This window comes from Phyllopteryx taeniolatus, chromosome 1 (assembly GCF_024500385.1).
Source record: "Phyllopteryx taeniolatus isolate TA_2022b chromosome 1, UOR_Ptae_1.2, whole genome shotgun sequence".
NCBI classification, from domain to species: Eukaryota; Metazoa; Chordata; class Actinopteri; order Syngnathiformes; family Syngnathidae; genus Phyllopteryx; species Phyllopteryx taeniolatus.
This window is the reverse complement of record NC_084502.1, coordinates 29,398,802-29,416,062: the sequence shown is the minus strand read 5'-3', so window position 1 is coordinate 29,416,062 and position 17,261 is coordinate 29,398,802. Positions and strand designations below refer to the sequence as shown.

The 17,261-nt window shown below is 41.6% G+C and overlaps 1 protein-coding gene across 4 annotated transcripts in view; it reads right to left on the bottom strand.

The window, feature by feature from the left end:
• Window positions 1-2,320: 2,320 nt before the first annotated feature.
• LOC133484371 (kalirin-like) overlaps window positions 2,321-17,261 on the bottom strand; it is a 53,635-nt gene continuing 38,694 nt past the window's right edge. For 3 of the 4 annotated variants that reach the window (XM_061786806.1, XM_061786817.1, XM_061786826.1), the window contains 9 exons: window positions 16,285-16,354; window positions 15,709-15,795; window positions 13,508-13,600; window positions 13,382-13,432; window positions 13,233-13,310; window positions 12,019-12,204; window positions 11,188-11,359; window positions 10,975-11,120; window positions 2,321-8,966 (listed from right to left, as the gene is read on the bottom strand). In XM_061786806.1, the coding sequence (XP_061642790.1) occupies window positions 8,781-8,966; window positions 10,975-11,120; window positions 11,188-11,359; window positions 12,019-12,204; window positions 13,233-13,310; window positions 13,382-13,432; window positions 13,508-13,600; window positions 15,709-15,795; window positions 16,285-16,354 (1,069 nt within the window). In that variant the 3' untranslated portion in view covers window positions 2,321-8,780. Of the gene's footprint in view, window positions 8,967-10,974; window positions 11,121-11,187; window positions 11,360-12,018; window positions 12,205-13,232; window positions 13,311-13,381; window positions 13,433-13,507; window positions 13,601-15,708; window positions 15,796-15,898; window positions 15,978-16,284; window positions 16,355-17,261 lie in introns of those variants that run through there. The other variant, XR_009790385.1, reaches the window with a different exon arrangement.

Below are 17,261 nucleotides of genomic sequence, written 5' to 3'. Positions count from 1 at the left end.
GTTTCAGTTATGTGTGTGCTATGTGTGGTAATGAAAGCAAAGAATCAGATAAAGTGGACTTCAGACTCTTGTATCTCTAATTAGTTAAATCTGTTAATGGCTTTATAGCTGCTCTTATCAACATCACATGCAACACGCTTCCTTTGACCCTCTTTAATATTGCGAATGCTGACAAATTCATGCAGAGGTGGCAAAAGTACTCACACACACTGTAGAACTACACAGTCGAAGTAGAACTACCTGTGTAAAAACATACTTTGGTAAAAGTAAAACAACTTATCCCAAACATCAAGTAAAAAGAACAGACGGAAATGTACTTCGGTACATAAGTAAAAATGATTGTTGTTGGGTTTTTTTTTTTTTTACTGTATGTACAATACAATAATTGGTTCACTTCACATTCCACCATGTCACTGCTGTCGTTTCTCATTTGTTGCCTGCACCACGTTAAAAAAAAACCAAGGTGGGACAGGGGCAAAAAAAGACTCGGAAAGTTGAGGAATACTCCAAAAACAGATTTATAGAAAACAAGTTAGTGTCATGATTAGGTATAAAAGGAGCATCCCCCGAAAGGCTGAGTTGTTCACAAGCAAGGATGGAGTGAGGTTCACTACTTACTGAAAAACTGCTTGAGCAAAGAGTACACCAGTTGAAGAACGATGTTTCTTAACATACAATTTCAAGGAATTAAGGGATTTCATCATCTCTGGTTCATAATATCATCAAAAGATTCTAAGAATCTGGAGAAATCTCTACACAGACGCAGCAAGGCTGAAAACCAACATTTAATGTTGGTGACATTTGATCCCTCAGGTGGCACTGCATTGAAAACCGGCATCATTGTGACAAGGATATTGTCACAAGGGCTTAGGAACACTTTAGAAAACCATTGTCAGTTAACACAGTTCGTCTCTACATGTAAAAATGCATGTTAAAACTCAACCATGCAAAGCGAAAGGCATATATTAACAACACCCAGAAATGGCTCCAGCTTCTTTGGGCCTGCGCTCATCTAAGATGGACTGGCACAAAGCTGAAAAGTGTGCTGTGGTCTGACAAGTCCACATTTCAAATTCTTTTTGGAAATCATGGACGTCGTGTCCTCCGGGCCAAAATTGTTATCAGCGTAAAGTTAAAAAGCTAGCATCTGTGATGGCATGGGTAACTTGCGTATCTGTGAAGGCATCATTAATACATACAGGTTTTGCAGAAACATATGCTGCCATCCAACCAACGTCTTTTTCAGGGATCTCCATGCTTTTGAGCAAGACAATTCCAAGCCACATTCTGCATGCGTTACAACAGCGTGGCTTCGTAGTAAAAGAGTGCGAGTATCCCTATGAAAATGTGTGGCGCATTATGAAGCACAAAATATGACAACGGAGACCCCCGACTGTTGAGCAAGTTAAGTTGTACATCAAGCAAGAATGGGAAAGAATTCCACCTACAAAGCATTGACAATTAGTGTCCTCAGTTCCCAAACGCTAATTGAGTGGTGCTAAAAGGAAAGGTGATGTACCGGCACAGAAGGGATACAGATCCTCCTTTCTGCTTGACCTAAGAGCTCAACAGGACAAAAAAAAAAACAACAAAAAAAGGGCAAGGTGATGGTAACAGTGGTAAACATGCCCGTGTCCCAGCTTTTTTGGAACGTGTTGCAGGCATCAAAGTCAAAATAATAACATACTAAATAATAAATAATAATAAATAAAATACTTGCAAAAAATGCTAACAGGGCTAGTAGGTCGGCTAGAACCTGCACTATCAGGTGTACCCTCCATATCTACAGTTTACAAACTATTCTCTAATTGGTGGACACGTCCCTCTCGCAGGGAAAGCCTCTCAAGGAGAAGTGGTACGTTTATTTGGTCGGCGTTTTGGACACCAAGTCTGTGGGATAGCTGAAGAGCCTTGTCGGTGTCTAGCAGTGGTGCGGCTGAAGCTAGCAGCCTTGAAAACAGGGCAAAAAAATACAAAAATAAATGAAAACAGGGCTACTGTGCGCTCAAAAATGTAAAATAGTCTCAAAAAGGTAAAACATAAAAATATAAGTAGACGAGGCGAAAGCGTTGTCTGGTGCGGCATCTGACCTTTTTATCGTTTTCTTTTTTTGCCCCATTTATTTATTATTATTTTTTTAAAGAGATGGGAGATTATCCGAATGCTTTGAACTCCTGTTTCATAGATAGTGTCGTATATATGTGTGTGTATAGCTCTTATGACATTGAGGTGATTATAGCACAAAAAGACACAAAATGGGCTCAGAAATGAGGGCTGATATCCAAACTGTTTCCATATGACAAAAGGAGGCTACGACTGGTCTTGGATGAAAAATGGAGTTTATTACAAACATTTGACACAGAGCTGTTAGTGGTCACTTAGCAGCTGTTAGATTTGTATAAATAACACTGTTTGATTGGTCGATTCGTTCTTCTGCTCGCCAACGGGGTTGGCACTCAAACAGCACCACCAACTCTCAATTCCCATCTTGACCCTTCATAGTGTGCTTTTCATCACCTTTATTAGTGCTCTAGCATAGGCCTAAAAACTGAGGCGTGCACTACAATCCATCTTAAAACCTTCGCAGTGCACTACATCTGATCCCAAAGGGGAACTAAACCCTTTTTTTGTTGTTGCCAGAAGAGGTTGTAGGTGCCAGCACTTCTCAAAATACAGTACTCTGATTAATACTGCGTTAGTGGAATAAGAAAGAACCAGAGGATATTTTGCAAATCTAAGGCGGGCACCATGTTGGGCGATAGGATGAAGTGACATCAGGACCACAGTAACACTGGCCGCTAGCCGCCATCAACTGACTCGGTATTATGCAATTTTAAACAATGGCAATGTAGTTAGTGATAGAACTTGGTTTAGGGATGGTGTTGTGTTGATGTTGGTGGCAACATGAGGTCTGGCTGTCAAAGTTAATCCAGCCGCCACAATGATTGCTCATACTATTTATTACGGTAGCAAGCCACAACGCGCTGTGGGCCAATTTACTCTGCTTTAATCACAGTACCCTGTTTTGACAAATACTGCCATATTACAAACGATTCTTGCAAAAAATACAAATCAAGTGGGGGTGAGTTCCCCTTTAAAGCCAACAAACGTAATGCACCATGTTTTACCTCAAACCCTTTGTCGTTGCACTGCATTTCCGATTTAAATCATTTATAGTGCGATGCATTGATATAGTGTACCACATTCCCTCTAAAACACTTTAGAACAGGGGTGGGCAAACATTTGTGCCCAAGGGTCACATTTAATTTTTAAAATTAACAGACGGCCCAGGTTATTTGTAGATTAGGTAACAATTTATTTTTTTAAATGTGTATGTGTTATAATAAATCATTTGCATTTTTGAAATGCATAATTTCTAATTTAATAAAAATTAAGACCAATTTAAATGATTTCAAATTGTCTATTTAGTCATTTTAAGTTATTTACAATTAATCAAAGGGGGACTTTGCTATTAAATTTTTTTTTGTTAAAACAGCAATTTTGATAAAGAGCTGTGAAACAAATCACCTCTCTGGCCTCATCCTTTGCCTTTAATTTGTGATAGGTACAAGAAACCATCACGTCTGAGGAAAATTGCAAAAATCCCCTTTAACCGATTATTCAATTTAGAAATCCATGTAAAAACACAGTAAATACATTTTAATCAAATCATTTTTAGGGGAAAAAAAAGCATAAATAAAATAAATAAATATTACAGTACTCTTGATCATTTAAATGCTCGGTGGGCCAAATTCAAGATTGGAGCAGGTCTAATTTGGCCCCAGGGTCCTAGTTTGCCCACCCCTGCCTTTGAATGTAATGTATTCATTCTACCGCAGTGGTCACTATTTTCCACCTTAAACGACTCACAAGGGGCTATATTCCCCACTACTTAGTAGGGTTGCAAAAAAAAAAACAATTTTAAAAAGCAGATTTTTCAAAGTTGGGAACTTTCCATGGGAATAGATAACATTGAAGGTTGTCTCTTAACAGCTGAACATTTTTTAACAGGTTGGATTGGGGGGGGGGGGGGGGGGGGGGGGGGATGAGTAATATTTAAGTCAACATTTATGTTTTGCTCAATTAAATATTTAAAATGATAAAATTCTAATTCCAAATAAATCTATTGAATTGTCATGTTTAATTGTATTATTTTGCATGGATGTCAACGTAAGGTTTATACTTGAATGTGATGAGCTTTCATTAATTTACCACCAATTACCACTTTATTCCCAAGGAAAGTTCCCAGTTTGGAATATTTCCAAAATTCCCCAGTTTATCTTCCCATGGAAATTTACCGGAAACTTTCCGGAAATTTTACAACCTTACTTCTTTTTAACAGCCCACTATATTCAAGCTTAAAACCTACATAAAGCAACTACACATCACTGTAAACCTGTCAAAAACTAAGCGCTACATTCTACCTTAAACCCAGCACTACTTTTTCAGGCTGCATAGTTCCTTAAGGACGAGGGTGTTGTCTGAGAATGGCACCAGAAGAAAGACAGACATGTAGAGAGGTTGACAGGAAACAGGAAGTTGGGACACGGAGAGAAATTGGGCAGAGAGGAAGGATCCGTAGAAGGAGAACGAAAAGAGGTTGGACAGAGAAACCAGAACTTGGACAGGGAAATGGGCAGGATGCTGGATGAGATGAGAGTCAGGAAGCGAGATGGGCAAAAGTTGGACAGCGGGACAGACAGTGTCATATATGAACATAAACGAGAAATGCATAATCAGTAGATCCAAAGTGAGCAGAGCTGCACATATGAAGTCACCATAGTGGCCCCACCACAGGTTGGGATGATAATGGTGGTGGTGGCCAAGAGAGACAGTAGACCTTTTCAGAAAGTTTGTAAACAATAGGCATCAGGGTGCTTCCAGGGAGCAGAATGCAAGTGACTACCGCAGACCTGAACTAAAATCGATAACAAAAACGTATGTTTGGGGTGTGCCGACATACCACATAGCATATACCACAAACTTATTTGTGTTTTCAATTTCCTTAAAAACAATAAATAGAAATTAATTCAGCGGAACATGTATGTAAATTGAGTGGATGTCGTAGTAGTACAAAGAAGATCGCAAGACTCCCTAGTGGCCACTTCTAAAGGGACGTGCTATCAATTTCAGCCTTAAAAGAGCAAATCTAGGCCGTTATTCCAAGGAACAGAAAAGTCAATTAGTCAGTCCCTAAATGATGTTAACTACTGTATATCTGAATTTTCACCATGTCTTTTTTTTTTTTTTAAATCAGCTTACCAGTTTAAATGTAAATTATTACCCCCGTTCCATCTTTTGCCTCGTAGGATATTTTCAACTGACACATCACATGTTCAAACTATAGGTTGGTAGAGAAGAAGGCTAAAATTTTCTGAAAATTCAAATTTTCCTTTTCCTCCGTTCAATCTCTCTGCATTGGTCAAATGACGTCAAGTCTTCTACACACTGGAGCGATCTGCTGAACAAAAAGTCATTCGAGACTGTTTGCTCAGCAGATTTTATTTTTCAGCAGTTTTTGGGGAGCAGTTTTTAGAGAGTTTCCTGCCTCACAAGACCTTGAAAGGCATTTCAAACATTTTTGATATTTTTCACCTCGTGAGGTGAAAAGAAAAATCACCATTGTGAGCGCTATTTGAGCTGAATGCTGAGGGCAGAAATTCAGGTAGCCAATCAAAATGCATCCTCGGTTCACCCGATTTCAAGATGGTGGGCCCCAGCAATGTTTTCAGCAACTACATCTTCAAGATCAGGATAACTTGGTCAGTAAGCGGCCAGATTATACCTTCTTATATGATGTAAGATCTTTCAATTTCAAAAAGTGATGACTGCCATCAGGCAGCCCACCATTTCCAGTACTCTCTCAAACTTTCGCTACTCAGTCAGCTATACTGCCGAAATGATTTAGGGTCTCCTCGGCATAACATGTGAAGAAGGTTGGCATATACGCCACGCCCAGCCCTTCGCTGTACACATGGCCTTGTCCACATTCTCCTTCATACAGGTACTTCAGGATGGTGACGCCTCATCAATAAAAATGAGTAACATAATTTCATCAGTGTTTTCAGTTTCATTAAAGTCCCCTCCAAAGTCATTGTCATGTTTTGTTAATAAATACATTACATATGTTTGAAATGCTGAAAATGTGCAAAGACTTCGAACAGTATAGTAATGAATTGTTGAGGTATAGTTTAAAACTCTCCCCTCAATTGCCCAGAATTTTTGATGAAAGCTGGCTGAGGGGTGTATAATTAATTAATTATAAACAACAAGCACCCTTATTAAATGCAGTGGCCATTCAGTGGAATTGCCACTTCCTTAGTCATTAACTTGCCCCAGTTCTACCAGTATACCATGCGCAGTTAGCCATCAAACTATGACTATCTTCCCTAAAGTTTGTGTTTTGTGTTGTTTGGGCTATGATGTCTGTGCCGTCTGATCCCACGTATGTTGTGTTGCAAGGCAGTGGCGAACCGGACAGGATCCGCCATCCTGTGGCCCCTTGCCAGCAGTTAGAGTAATCGCTAGAGGTCCCGCACAACAGCGTTAGGGTTGTCAGCCACACAGTTGGTGGACCTGACGTCGTGGGGCGAGGAAGCATGGGTGGCGGAATCACAGAGGGGGACCGCTGTGCACCACACTGCTGTCGTCGCACATGCACCCTTTGGTGGCCACAGCAGCACAATGCCAGGTGAATTTCAACAAAGGCAAACGAGGGAAAATTGTCCCAGCATGGGGCTCAGAGGCGGCGTTGTCACCACACAGTGGTTCTGCAGTCCATGTGTGTGTGTGTGCGATGCGCATCGCTGGGAATTCTCCTTTCCCCACTTCAGAGCTGTGAGAGAAGGCACATATTTGATTGACAGCTGAAAGTTACGGGCAGGCGGGGTTTACAGAGAACTCAGCAACAGCTTCTGGAAGCTGAAAAAATGTCTCAATTGTTTACTATTTTGAAGCTTGATTTCACATACATTGCAATTTTTGTATTCATTCATTCCTTGTCCTGCTTCTTAAGAAGCCTCATCTTTGATGTGTCAAATTCACAAGACATTTTTTTGGTGACTTTGAGAGGGACTTTAATGAAATCGGATGAGGCAACGTCTGGCCACATAGCCAATTTATCCTCAAATATGTAGCTGCTGACAACTTTGGTGGGGGCACATCCATCCATCCAATTTCTTCTGGTTATCTGGGGTCGGGTCACGGGGGCAGCAACCTAACCAGAGAAACCCGGACTTCCTTTTCCCCAGCCACTTCATCCAGCTCTTCCGGCTTTTTCCGAGATGTTCCAAGAAAGACCAAAAGACATAGTCTCTCAAGTGTGTTTTGGGTCTTACCCGGGGCCTTCTCCCGGTGGAATGTTCCCAGAACACCTCGTCTAGGTGGCATCCTAAGCAGATGCCCGAGCCACCTCAACTGGCTCCTGTCAATGCGGAGGAGCAGCGGCTCTACACCAAGCCCCTCCAAAAACTCATATCAGTCATTTATATCCGTGATCTTGTTCTTTCAGTTACAACTCGCAGCTCCTTACCATGAGTGAGGGTGGTAAATCGAGAGCTTTGCTTTTCGGCTCAGCTCCTTCTGCGGCAGACCAATGCAGAGTCCCCATCACTGCAGATGCTGCACCGATCCGCCAGTTGATCTCCCATTCTTAGCTTACTGGTGAACAAGAACCCGAGCTACTTCAACTCCTCTACTTTGGGTAGAACGTCAATTCAGACCTGAAAAGAGCACTCCATCCTCATCCGACTGAGAAGCATGGTCTCAGAATTGGAGGTGCCACTTCACACTCGGCTGCGAACCGCTCCAGCAGGGGCTGGATGCCGCCATCTTGAAATCATGTGACAGGACTATGCGCTTTGATTGGTCACCTCAATTTTTGCCCTTAGGACGTAGCTCGAGTAGCGTTCACACAGTGAGTTTTTCATCCAGCGAGGTGAAAAATGTCAAACATCTCAGATTTTTGTCTCAAGGCCTCATGAGGCAGAAAACTCACTGAAAATTACACACTGTCACACACACACACACACACACACACAGACACACACACACACACACACACACACAGAGCAACCTGCTGAGCAAATGGTCTCAAAATGACTGTTCACCAGATAGCTTCAGAGTGCGGCACACTTAAGCATATGTGTACTAGTGGTGCCGTCGGAGATTGCGCTGTCTCTTGCCACCCGGAAGTATGTGTGACGACATGGTGAAAAGGTCTATTCTGGTGTGCCAGAACAAAACAAAAATCATGAAATAAAGGTTTAACCGCCAACACAATGGTTGTGATGGCAATGCTACAGTGGATAACGATCCACCTAACGATCAGTGGATAAAAACCTACACAGGAAGACGCCACTAACACATACACTCCCTCTCTCACACACACGAATATGACAAACAGTTTCTCTATTAAGGTGAAAAACAGATTCCATTAATCTTCATATCCATCATCATAATCTTCATCCAGTCAGTGGCATGTATGCAGTACAATATACAGTATGTGCATCCGGGGGCAGAGTCACGCAGAGACATCCAAAAGATCCGGTTCTTTTTTTCTTTTTATTATTTTTTAAAACTGTCTAGTTGCTAGGCAACGGCAGGTTCCCGGATGCAAAGTTTGTGGTGTCATCTGTGATTAGCTTGGAGACCAATCAGATGGCAGTCCTGAATGGATGATGTCTGAAGGTGTGTTTTTACACTGAAACCACAGGAAGGAGGGCGGGCCTAACTTTACCTGCTACAGGGATTCGGTGTGTGTGTGTGTGTGTGTGAGTGTGTTATTGTGTGTCGAGTGCGCTGCGTGCCACCCAGCCTTCGGCTGCCGGCGAGTCGCTATTTGCTGGTCGGTACACGAGACTCTGACCCTGTTGGTTGGAGGCCAGAATTTGAACCTTCTCTCCTCGGAACACGCAGATCTCGTCTTCGCGTACGGCCACAAAGTCCTGAAGAACCAGCACCAACTCCTACGGGGACAAAGGTCATGAGCAGTGTTGTCATAGTTACCTTGAGAAAGTAACTTAGTTACTTTACTAATTACTTGATTTTAAAGGTGTCATATTTTACCAAACCAATCTTTTCTAGTATTTGGGATGTAATATTGGCTCTATGGTGCCTCAGTCAACATATGAATTATGAATTAAAATCATCCACACATTCCTGAGTTCCAGATGTTTTTCTGCCAAGACGAAGGGGGGGGCGGCACTCCAACCTTCCCTCAACCCTTGTTGCAGAACGCCCATCGGTGCGCAAATTCTGAGCGGCGCACTGGGTGCACAGTTTATGGGAGTACATTTTCCGGCAGGAATGCATTGCCAGCACTGCCAGCACTCTCGCCCCATTGATAATGGGCACAATCCAGGGACGTCGCACAGGACGCCATTTGGTCCAGGACCGCCATTGTATCCATAGGACTGCATTAGCGCCTTACTTAGTTCCTTACTTGGCAATATACTTCACAAGTTACAAAATGACATCAACATGAACCAATAGTTTAAATATTCATGCGTAGCTTTGAGCTACATTAAAGGAGCTACTTAGTGCAGACTTGACATGACAAAGAAGTACTTAAACATGTAAATAAGTGCAACATTCTCAGTACATTTCTCTACAGACCTTTAATGACATAAATATGACCACTTATATAGTGCTTTATCTACACTACCACAGTGCCCAAAGCGCTTTACAAAGCCTCACATTCATCCATTCACACACACATTCATACACCAACGGGCAATTGCTGTCATGCAATGTGCTGCCATGCCCACTGGGAGCAAATTAGGGTTCAGTGTCTTGCCCAAGGACACTTCGACATGCGGACAGTCTGAGCCGCGATTCGAACCAGGTACCCTTCGGTCACTGGATGACCCGCTCTACCTACTGAGCCAAAGCCGAACAGCAGCTGTCAATCACATTGGTGACGGAGCCGAAATAAAGTACAGAAACTGCCGTAAAAGCAACACGGCAAATGCGCATACAATGTAAACCACTAAGTGAATGAACAATATACTCAAGGTTAATTTTCTTTTATCAAATTTTTACTCCTCACCCCTGGCATGTTTCTGGCATGTGCAATTTTTGTCCTACCGTTTTATGCACAACATAGGTCAACATGAGTCTGTGACCTGGAATAAGTTTGACATCTATGCAGTTTGTCGACTGAATGCATAAGCCTTTGAACACGAAACCGCTTTCAAAACAATAGGATTTGAAAACGCCGTTGTTCTGACTTATTTTGTCATTTAATATTCAAGTACCTGCCCACTTCGTGGTTGGTACACGCCCACTCATCCCAGGGAAAGCGGCTGAGTGACAATGCTCTGTGTCTGGTGCAAAGCTTTGCATCACCGGCCAAACTCAGATGAGTTGAGGAATAAATGGCTTCAATTTATTTTAGGGGAAATTCCTAAGCATTCAGAAACCCGAATTGTGCTGTCTTTCATGGAGGATGACTTTATTAAAAATCTTGCTGGAAATGCATTTCCGGATTTTAAGCAGCGACCCAGCCATCAAGCCATGCAAATACAGTATATAAATGGGAGATGTGTTTTACAACAATACTTTACTATATTCATATTTTATAATGTAACAGTGGATTAAATAGTAAAGCTTGTGGCCACTGCCGCCAAAATGTGCGCAAGTGATGAACGCCGCGCGTCAGTAATGTTGAAGTGATTGAATGGGAGCCAACGACCAGTCAGAGTGAAGACGTTTTCTATATTTAAATTGAGAAGATCACCGATCCAATCAGAGCAAAGCTCATTTGCATGTTGAATATTATTGAGAAATCAGGCTGTGTCAACTGAAAAAGAACAACTAGAAAAGCTTGAAAAAGGGCATCGTAGGAATTTCCAACCCAAATTATATAACCCGATAAAAGGTCATCAATGACTATACAAATTTAAAAACATTCTCATGGCACAGGAACCTTTAAAAATCAAGATGTGTATAGCCCACTTAAGATTTTATTCCCACCTGGACCTCCTGATCGCTGTCGTGCAATGGCTGAGGAGCGTGGCCATTTGGTGTGGGTGGGGCTGAAGGTGATCGTCCTGACGACAGCGGGCGGGTCATTGTTATCCCACCTTCCTTTTTCTGGTACTCGATAGGAGACTGGAGAGCTAAACAGTGGCATTAAATATCAAAAAGGTTCATGGAACGATGCAACGTGTCCATCCCGTCACTCACCAGACAGGAAGTTGTTCTGAGCGTCTAGCAGGGCGGCAATGTTCTCCACCCATGTGGTCTTGATGCTGGTGGAGGACGCCTGGAGCGTGAAGCGCTCCGCCGAGCCGCGAGACCACAGCATAAACTTACAGGGGTCTCCTTCCACGCTCTCCTGCATGGCCAGGTAACTCACCTGAAGACACAACCACAGTGAACTATAGCACAGATTTTTAACCCATCTTTTTTCAAAGGGTTTTCTGCTATACAGGCAAGTCTGAATTTAAAGTTGCGTGTCTTCAATGTACTACCACGATGTGCCGCACCATGCCAGGCGGCACTGAGTTTTACTGGCTGTAGATGTAGTTTAATTAAGAGACAAACCATAACATCAATGCTACTTCCCATTAGCCTGTCATTGGCATTCTGCAATTGATGTCAGCATTGAGCTAGTCGGCTTTTATTATTGTATGGTTTAGTTGAACATTTTACTGTTTAAATAATCTTTTATTCTCTTTTGTTCTATGTGTCAGTTTTACAGTGAACTTCTACTAGATGTGACAAATGAACAGCTTGATGCTTTGCGAGTGTCTCGAGCAAGTCTGTTATATGATAGTCTTCCATTTCATGACAGTGAGAGTTTGAGAAGAGGCACTATAAAATATGTTAAAAAGTGTGCTTAAAAAGTTTAAATGTGTTGAAAGTGAGTGGGAAGGGTAAAACTATTTTTTTCCCCCTGTATGGTCTCTCTTATTTATCCCCGATTGCATGTCGGTCTGGAACGTGTCCTCTGCGATAAACGAGGATTTACTGAACTTCAGTTTTACCACTTTAATGAGTCTGGACCAGTCTGACCTTAATGCTGTTCTTGAACTGGTATCCGGGGTTGTTGGATCCTTTGCGGAGGAGTTCGCTGAAGATAATGATCTGCTCGAACAGGAAAACCCGGCGCTCTTTGCTCCGAGACAAAACTCCGCCATCCTGCTCCCACACACAGAAGGTCTCCTGTTGCAGCAGCTTACCCTGAGAGGTCAACTTCCCCTGAGGACAGACGCACATCAGGCCACTCAAGATGCATTGGTGCAAGATCAACATTGTTACGCAACATAGTGATCACACTTGTCCTTCCTGTCATCCCAGAGCAGTGCACGCAAAGTGGAAGAGAACACCAGATAAACCTCAGCTACTTTTTCAATATTTTTGGCTAAGATAGTACTGCAGCAAAGGGCTTGTTGACTTAACTTTGTATTTCCTCTCAGGTAAGACGTCTGCTATGGTCTACTGAGTGTAAAGTGGACAGAGTGTGAATATATTGTAGCGTCTGCCCAGATGTTGACAGGCAGACCAGGAGGTGGTCGATGAACAATCTCTTTAATGATCAATGGTTGTATTACTGTCTGCTGTAACCACGCCGAGAATAACAACACAAAACTTTAAACTGTCTGCTCTTACCTTCTGCTCTCATTCAGTGGCCCACCCTCCCCCCAAGGCGGCTGCCCATATCGCCCATATCAGAAACCGCCCCTAACTTACAATACCATAAATATCACATTTACAAGAGTGCCACCAAACGGTCTTCAACTAATTCAAGGTAATAATATATTGTAACACGGTCTTGAAATTGTAACACTGTCTTAAAATGAACATTTGCAACCAGCTCCGAGAGTACAATTAGTGAAATAAATACTATTGACTACTCTCTAACTAGCTAACTAGCATGGCCAACATAGAAGAAGTAGCAAATAATAAAAATTTTATTCCGAAAAATTATATTGTTAATTTTCTTTTTGTTTACTGATGTACTGTACCTATGGAGCGCATGCGCTGGAAAAAAAGTGATTTAATCCAAATATCTCAAAATGATACATTTTTGTGCTGTAATTGCAATACCGCGAAACAATATTTTTGCTCACGGTTATCATCCCTCATGGGAACTCGACTTGACTTGCTTATTTTTTTTCCACAGCATCCTGGGACTTGTTTAAATCTAGAAGGTAAGGCTTAAAAACTGAATTACTCCCACCTCTGAATTTTGGAACTGACTGAGTAGTTTCTGGTTATTAGCATACCTCATATCCCTGCAGGCGGCCGAGGTTCATCATGTCATTGCAGCGCTTCGGGACCAGCGACATCAGCTCCAGTGCTTTCTACAAACAAAGTGCATGACATGGTGAAATGTGTCGAACAGAATGGTCTAGTCAGCACTTCAGAAACCCACGTCAATTTCCTCGCAGTCCAGCCCAGCTTTGGCCGTGTACTTCAAGAAATCCTGAGACGCACACAAATCATCTTTAAATATTTTCTGTCATGTGAAAAGCTCTGTAAATGTGACTTGTTATGTGACCTTCAGCAGGAGCTGATACTTGGTGATCCTCTGGATGGGCTTGATTAGGTAATCACTGATGGACATCCTGCAGCTGATCTCATGCTGGATCTCCTACACACGCACGCACGCACGCACGCACGCACGCACACACACACACACACACACACGAGTTATGATTACTACTACTCTCTGTGGACAAATATGTCGAAAAAATATCTTCCCAGAGGTGGGGGGAGTAAGTCATATATGTGCAAGTCACAAGCAAGTCATAACCTTCAAGTCTCAAAATAAATAAATAAATCTAACAAGTCGAGTCGCCGCTAAATTTCAAGCACGTTGAGTCAAGACATTACTTGGTTTAACCATGTCGCAAGTCAAGTCATACAATTTTGCTCCAGTTGCAACTTATATTGGAGTGTTAAAAGTTTGTTCACAAATCATAACACTAAGTATTCACACATTATAAAAGTCAAATGAGCAACTACTGAGATTATGATTTAATTTATTGCACTGAATTGTTTTAAACTTGGATTTCAAACTCAATTTAACTCAACTTTATTTCTGATCAAACTATGCTGTTTACTTTGTGGTGATTATTTGAAAACCATCTATTAAACCTGAAACAGAGTAGTACGCTGGCACATTTTGGCTGATACATTTTAGCTGCCTTATCACTCTCTGTAAAAGATTTTCTTTACTTTAATGAGGGTCCCTCACTGTACCATGGCCAAAGGTAGAAGCCCAGGTCTCATTTGTGCCTGTCTGTGCAGAAAATCCTCGCTGCCTTGGATCAAGCTCCCGCCTTTCTAGCTAGCCTGCTTGGCTACCTAGCTGGCTCTAATCATCTTTCACGCTGTGCAGGATAAACTTTCTCCCATTGAGTCTGATGCGGGCGCCGTCCACCTCGGCAATGTCTCCTTTTTGGCTTTGGTTGTGGCACTGCCATGAATATTTCTGCAACTCCTCGAGGCTAGGCTAACAGGAGCAGGAGAAATTTTAAAATATTTTGCATTTCTTCTTAATTGAATGTGATGGGGCAGCATTGTAGCGCTTAAATAATAAGTAAAATAAAAGAATAAAGTAATAAGTATGTTTTTTTTTTTTATTTGTTGTGATTAGAAACAGAAAATTATGATTCGCCGTTCATTTTTTTCAGCAGACTTGTCGGGTTACCACCGATTCGTTCGTAGCCCTGGATGATACTAATCAGGAACGCACTTGTCTGAAAATATTCCGCCTGGTCATTGAGCTGAGGGAAAGCTAGAGTTCTGCCTGTCAATATACAGTATGTGGCTGGCATAGATAGATGAACAAAGATACATCCATCCATCCATTTTCCGTACCGCTTATCCTCACTAGGGTCGCAGGTATGCTGGAGCCTACCCCAGCTATCTTCGGGCGAGAGGCGGGGTACACCCTGAACTGGTCGCCAGCCAATCGCAGGGCACATATAAACAAACAACCATTCGCACTCACATTCGCACTTACAGGAAATATAGAGTCTTCAATCAATCTACCATTGCATGTTTTTGGAATGTGGGAGGAAACCGGAGTACCTGGAGAAAACCCACGCAGGCACGGGGAGAACACGCAAATTCCACACATGCGAGGCTGGGATTTGAACCCCGGTCCTCAGAACTGTGAGGCAGATGTGCCACAAAGATACATTATTTGTTGTAAATAAATAACTTTTGAACCAATTGTGTGCAATAGGATTATTTTCCACAGCACAGTTGTTGGGAATTCCTGCTCTAAAGCAGTGGTCCTCAAACTTTTTTTTTTTTTTTAATTTTTTTTTTTTTACACTAACTACCACCTAATACTTAGCTTTACAGGTACCACCATAATGACCAACAATACAGTAACATAGTAGGCCTAAGTGTTCATAAAAATGAGATCTTATCCCTAAAAATTTAATATCGTTGTATGCCACTGTAAATATCATACAGTTTGAACATCAACACTGCACAGGCAAATTTAAAAAAATAAACTGTACTTAAATAATGATTAATTAAAATGTATTGCACATTAAGTTAACAATACCTAAATAAATGTTTAAAAACATTCAGTTCTTAAATAGTAAATGCAACTCTTTTTAAATCAAAAGTATACTTAGCTAGTAATTATTTTACCACGAGCGTACCACGAGTGGTACTCGTACAGTATTTTGAGAATCACTGCTCTAAGGTATGTGGGAAAAGCACAGAAATGTACAGTACCTCAAAGAAGGACTCATACTCGATGACGATGTACTCTGATCGCGGCTTGTTCTGACAGTAAACCACGTACATGTGAAGGCGACGCTCCTGCAGTGCAGACACACACACGTAAGCAAAAAGAGCAGAATTGGTTACGGCTGCTGTTTTCTCCATTTGTTCTTCCATCCATCCGTCAATCCATTCTCTTAACTTCTTATCCTCACTAGGGTCGTGGATGTGCTGCCGCCTATCTCAGCTGGCTTCGGGCGAGAGGTGGGGTACACCCTGAACTGGTCACCAGCCAGTTGCAGGGCACAGTGTTAGGGTTAGGTTAAACAAACAAACAATTAACACTCACATTCACACCTACGGACGATTTAGAGTCTTCAATTAACCTACCATGCATGTTTTTGGAATATGGGAAGAAACTGGAGTACCTGGAGAAAACCCATGCAGGCACAGGGAGAACATGAAAATGCCACACAGGCAGCTCAGAACTGTGAGCCAGATGTGCTAACCAGTCATCCACCGTGCCTTCTCCATTTGTTCATGAATGCTCCAAAAAAACGGATGCTTCACTAAATAAACACAACTCACATGTCTGATGAAGAGGTCGGCCAGTAGGTCGTGATTTTGAATGCAACGCTCCAACTCGACCAGGAAGAAACTAGAGGACAACATAAAATGAATTAGTTGAGTGAATGTGTGTGTGATTACAGATTTGGAGATTTACTGCCCCCCCCCCCCAAATTAAATTTCAGATAAGCAATGCACAAAATACAGAAGCATGCACTTGTGTAAATGATTGTTATAGACCAAATATAACTGCAGCTGTAGTAAATGATTCCCAAACATTTAAAATACCAAACAGACTTAATCATCCATTAAAATGGCTTTTTTCTCGTCCCTCCCTTCTTGATGACCGACCACCTTACATAGTAAATAAAACAGATTAAACAAGTTTTTTGGTATCATGTTGATATGTCTTCCTTGTAATTGTCACACATTTGACACATTTTAAATACAAGTAATTATTCTTTCCCTTTTGTTACTAAAACATTTTTAGCCATCTCGAGGAAGAGAAATAAAAGTGAGCTACATGACTCAGCGGAAATGACATTTTTGTCCCAATGTTTTCCACTATAATGGTGTGTCGCTCAAACCTATGCAACGCTGTTACTCTTATTATCAGGAAAAGATGCATTAATAAAGTTTTTCTAACTTTAACTAAGTTAGTTCTTGACCAGTTAGTATAGCAGCTAACACAGCTAGCATGTATATTGAGCAAAAACTCCATTTGCAATCCTGTTACTGTCATTGGATTAATACTAACATTTAAATAGCATTAAAATAAACTCAACTTTATTTAATTGTAAAAGATTTATCCAGCAATATCTTTCAAATATGTTTTTCAGGTGCCTGAGTATCTGTAACAGGGTTGCGCCAAATACGGCAAAATATATATAACAAAAAATAGAAAGATTGTACAATTGATCGTAGAGCTGGGTAAATCAAATTATATGACTGTTTATGTCCGTTTTTCTAAAAAACATTTGGCCTGTCAGAATGATTAC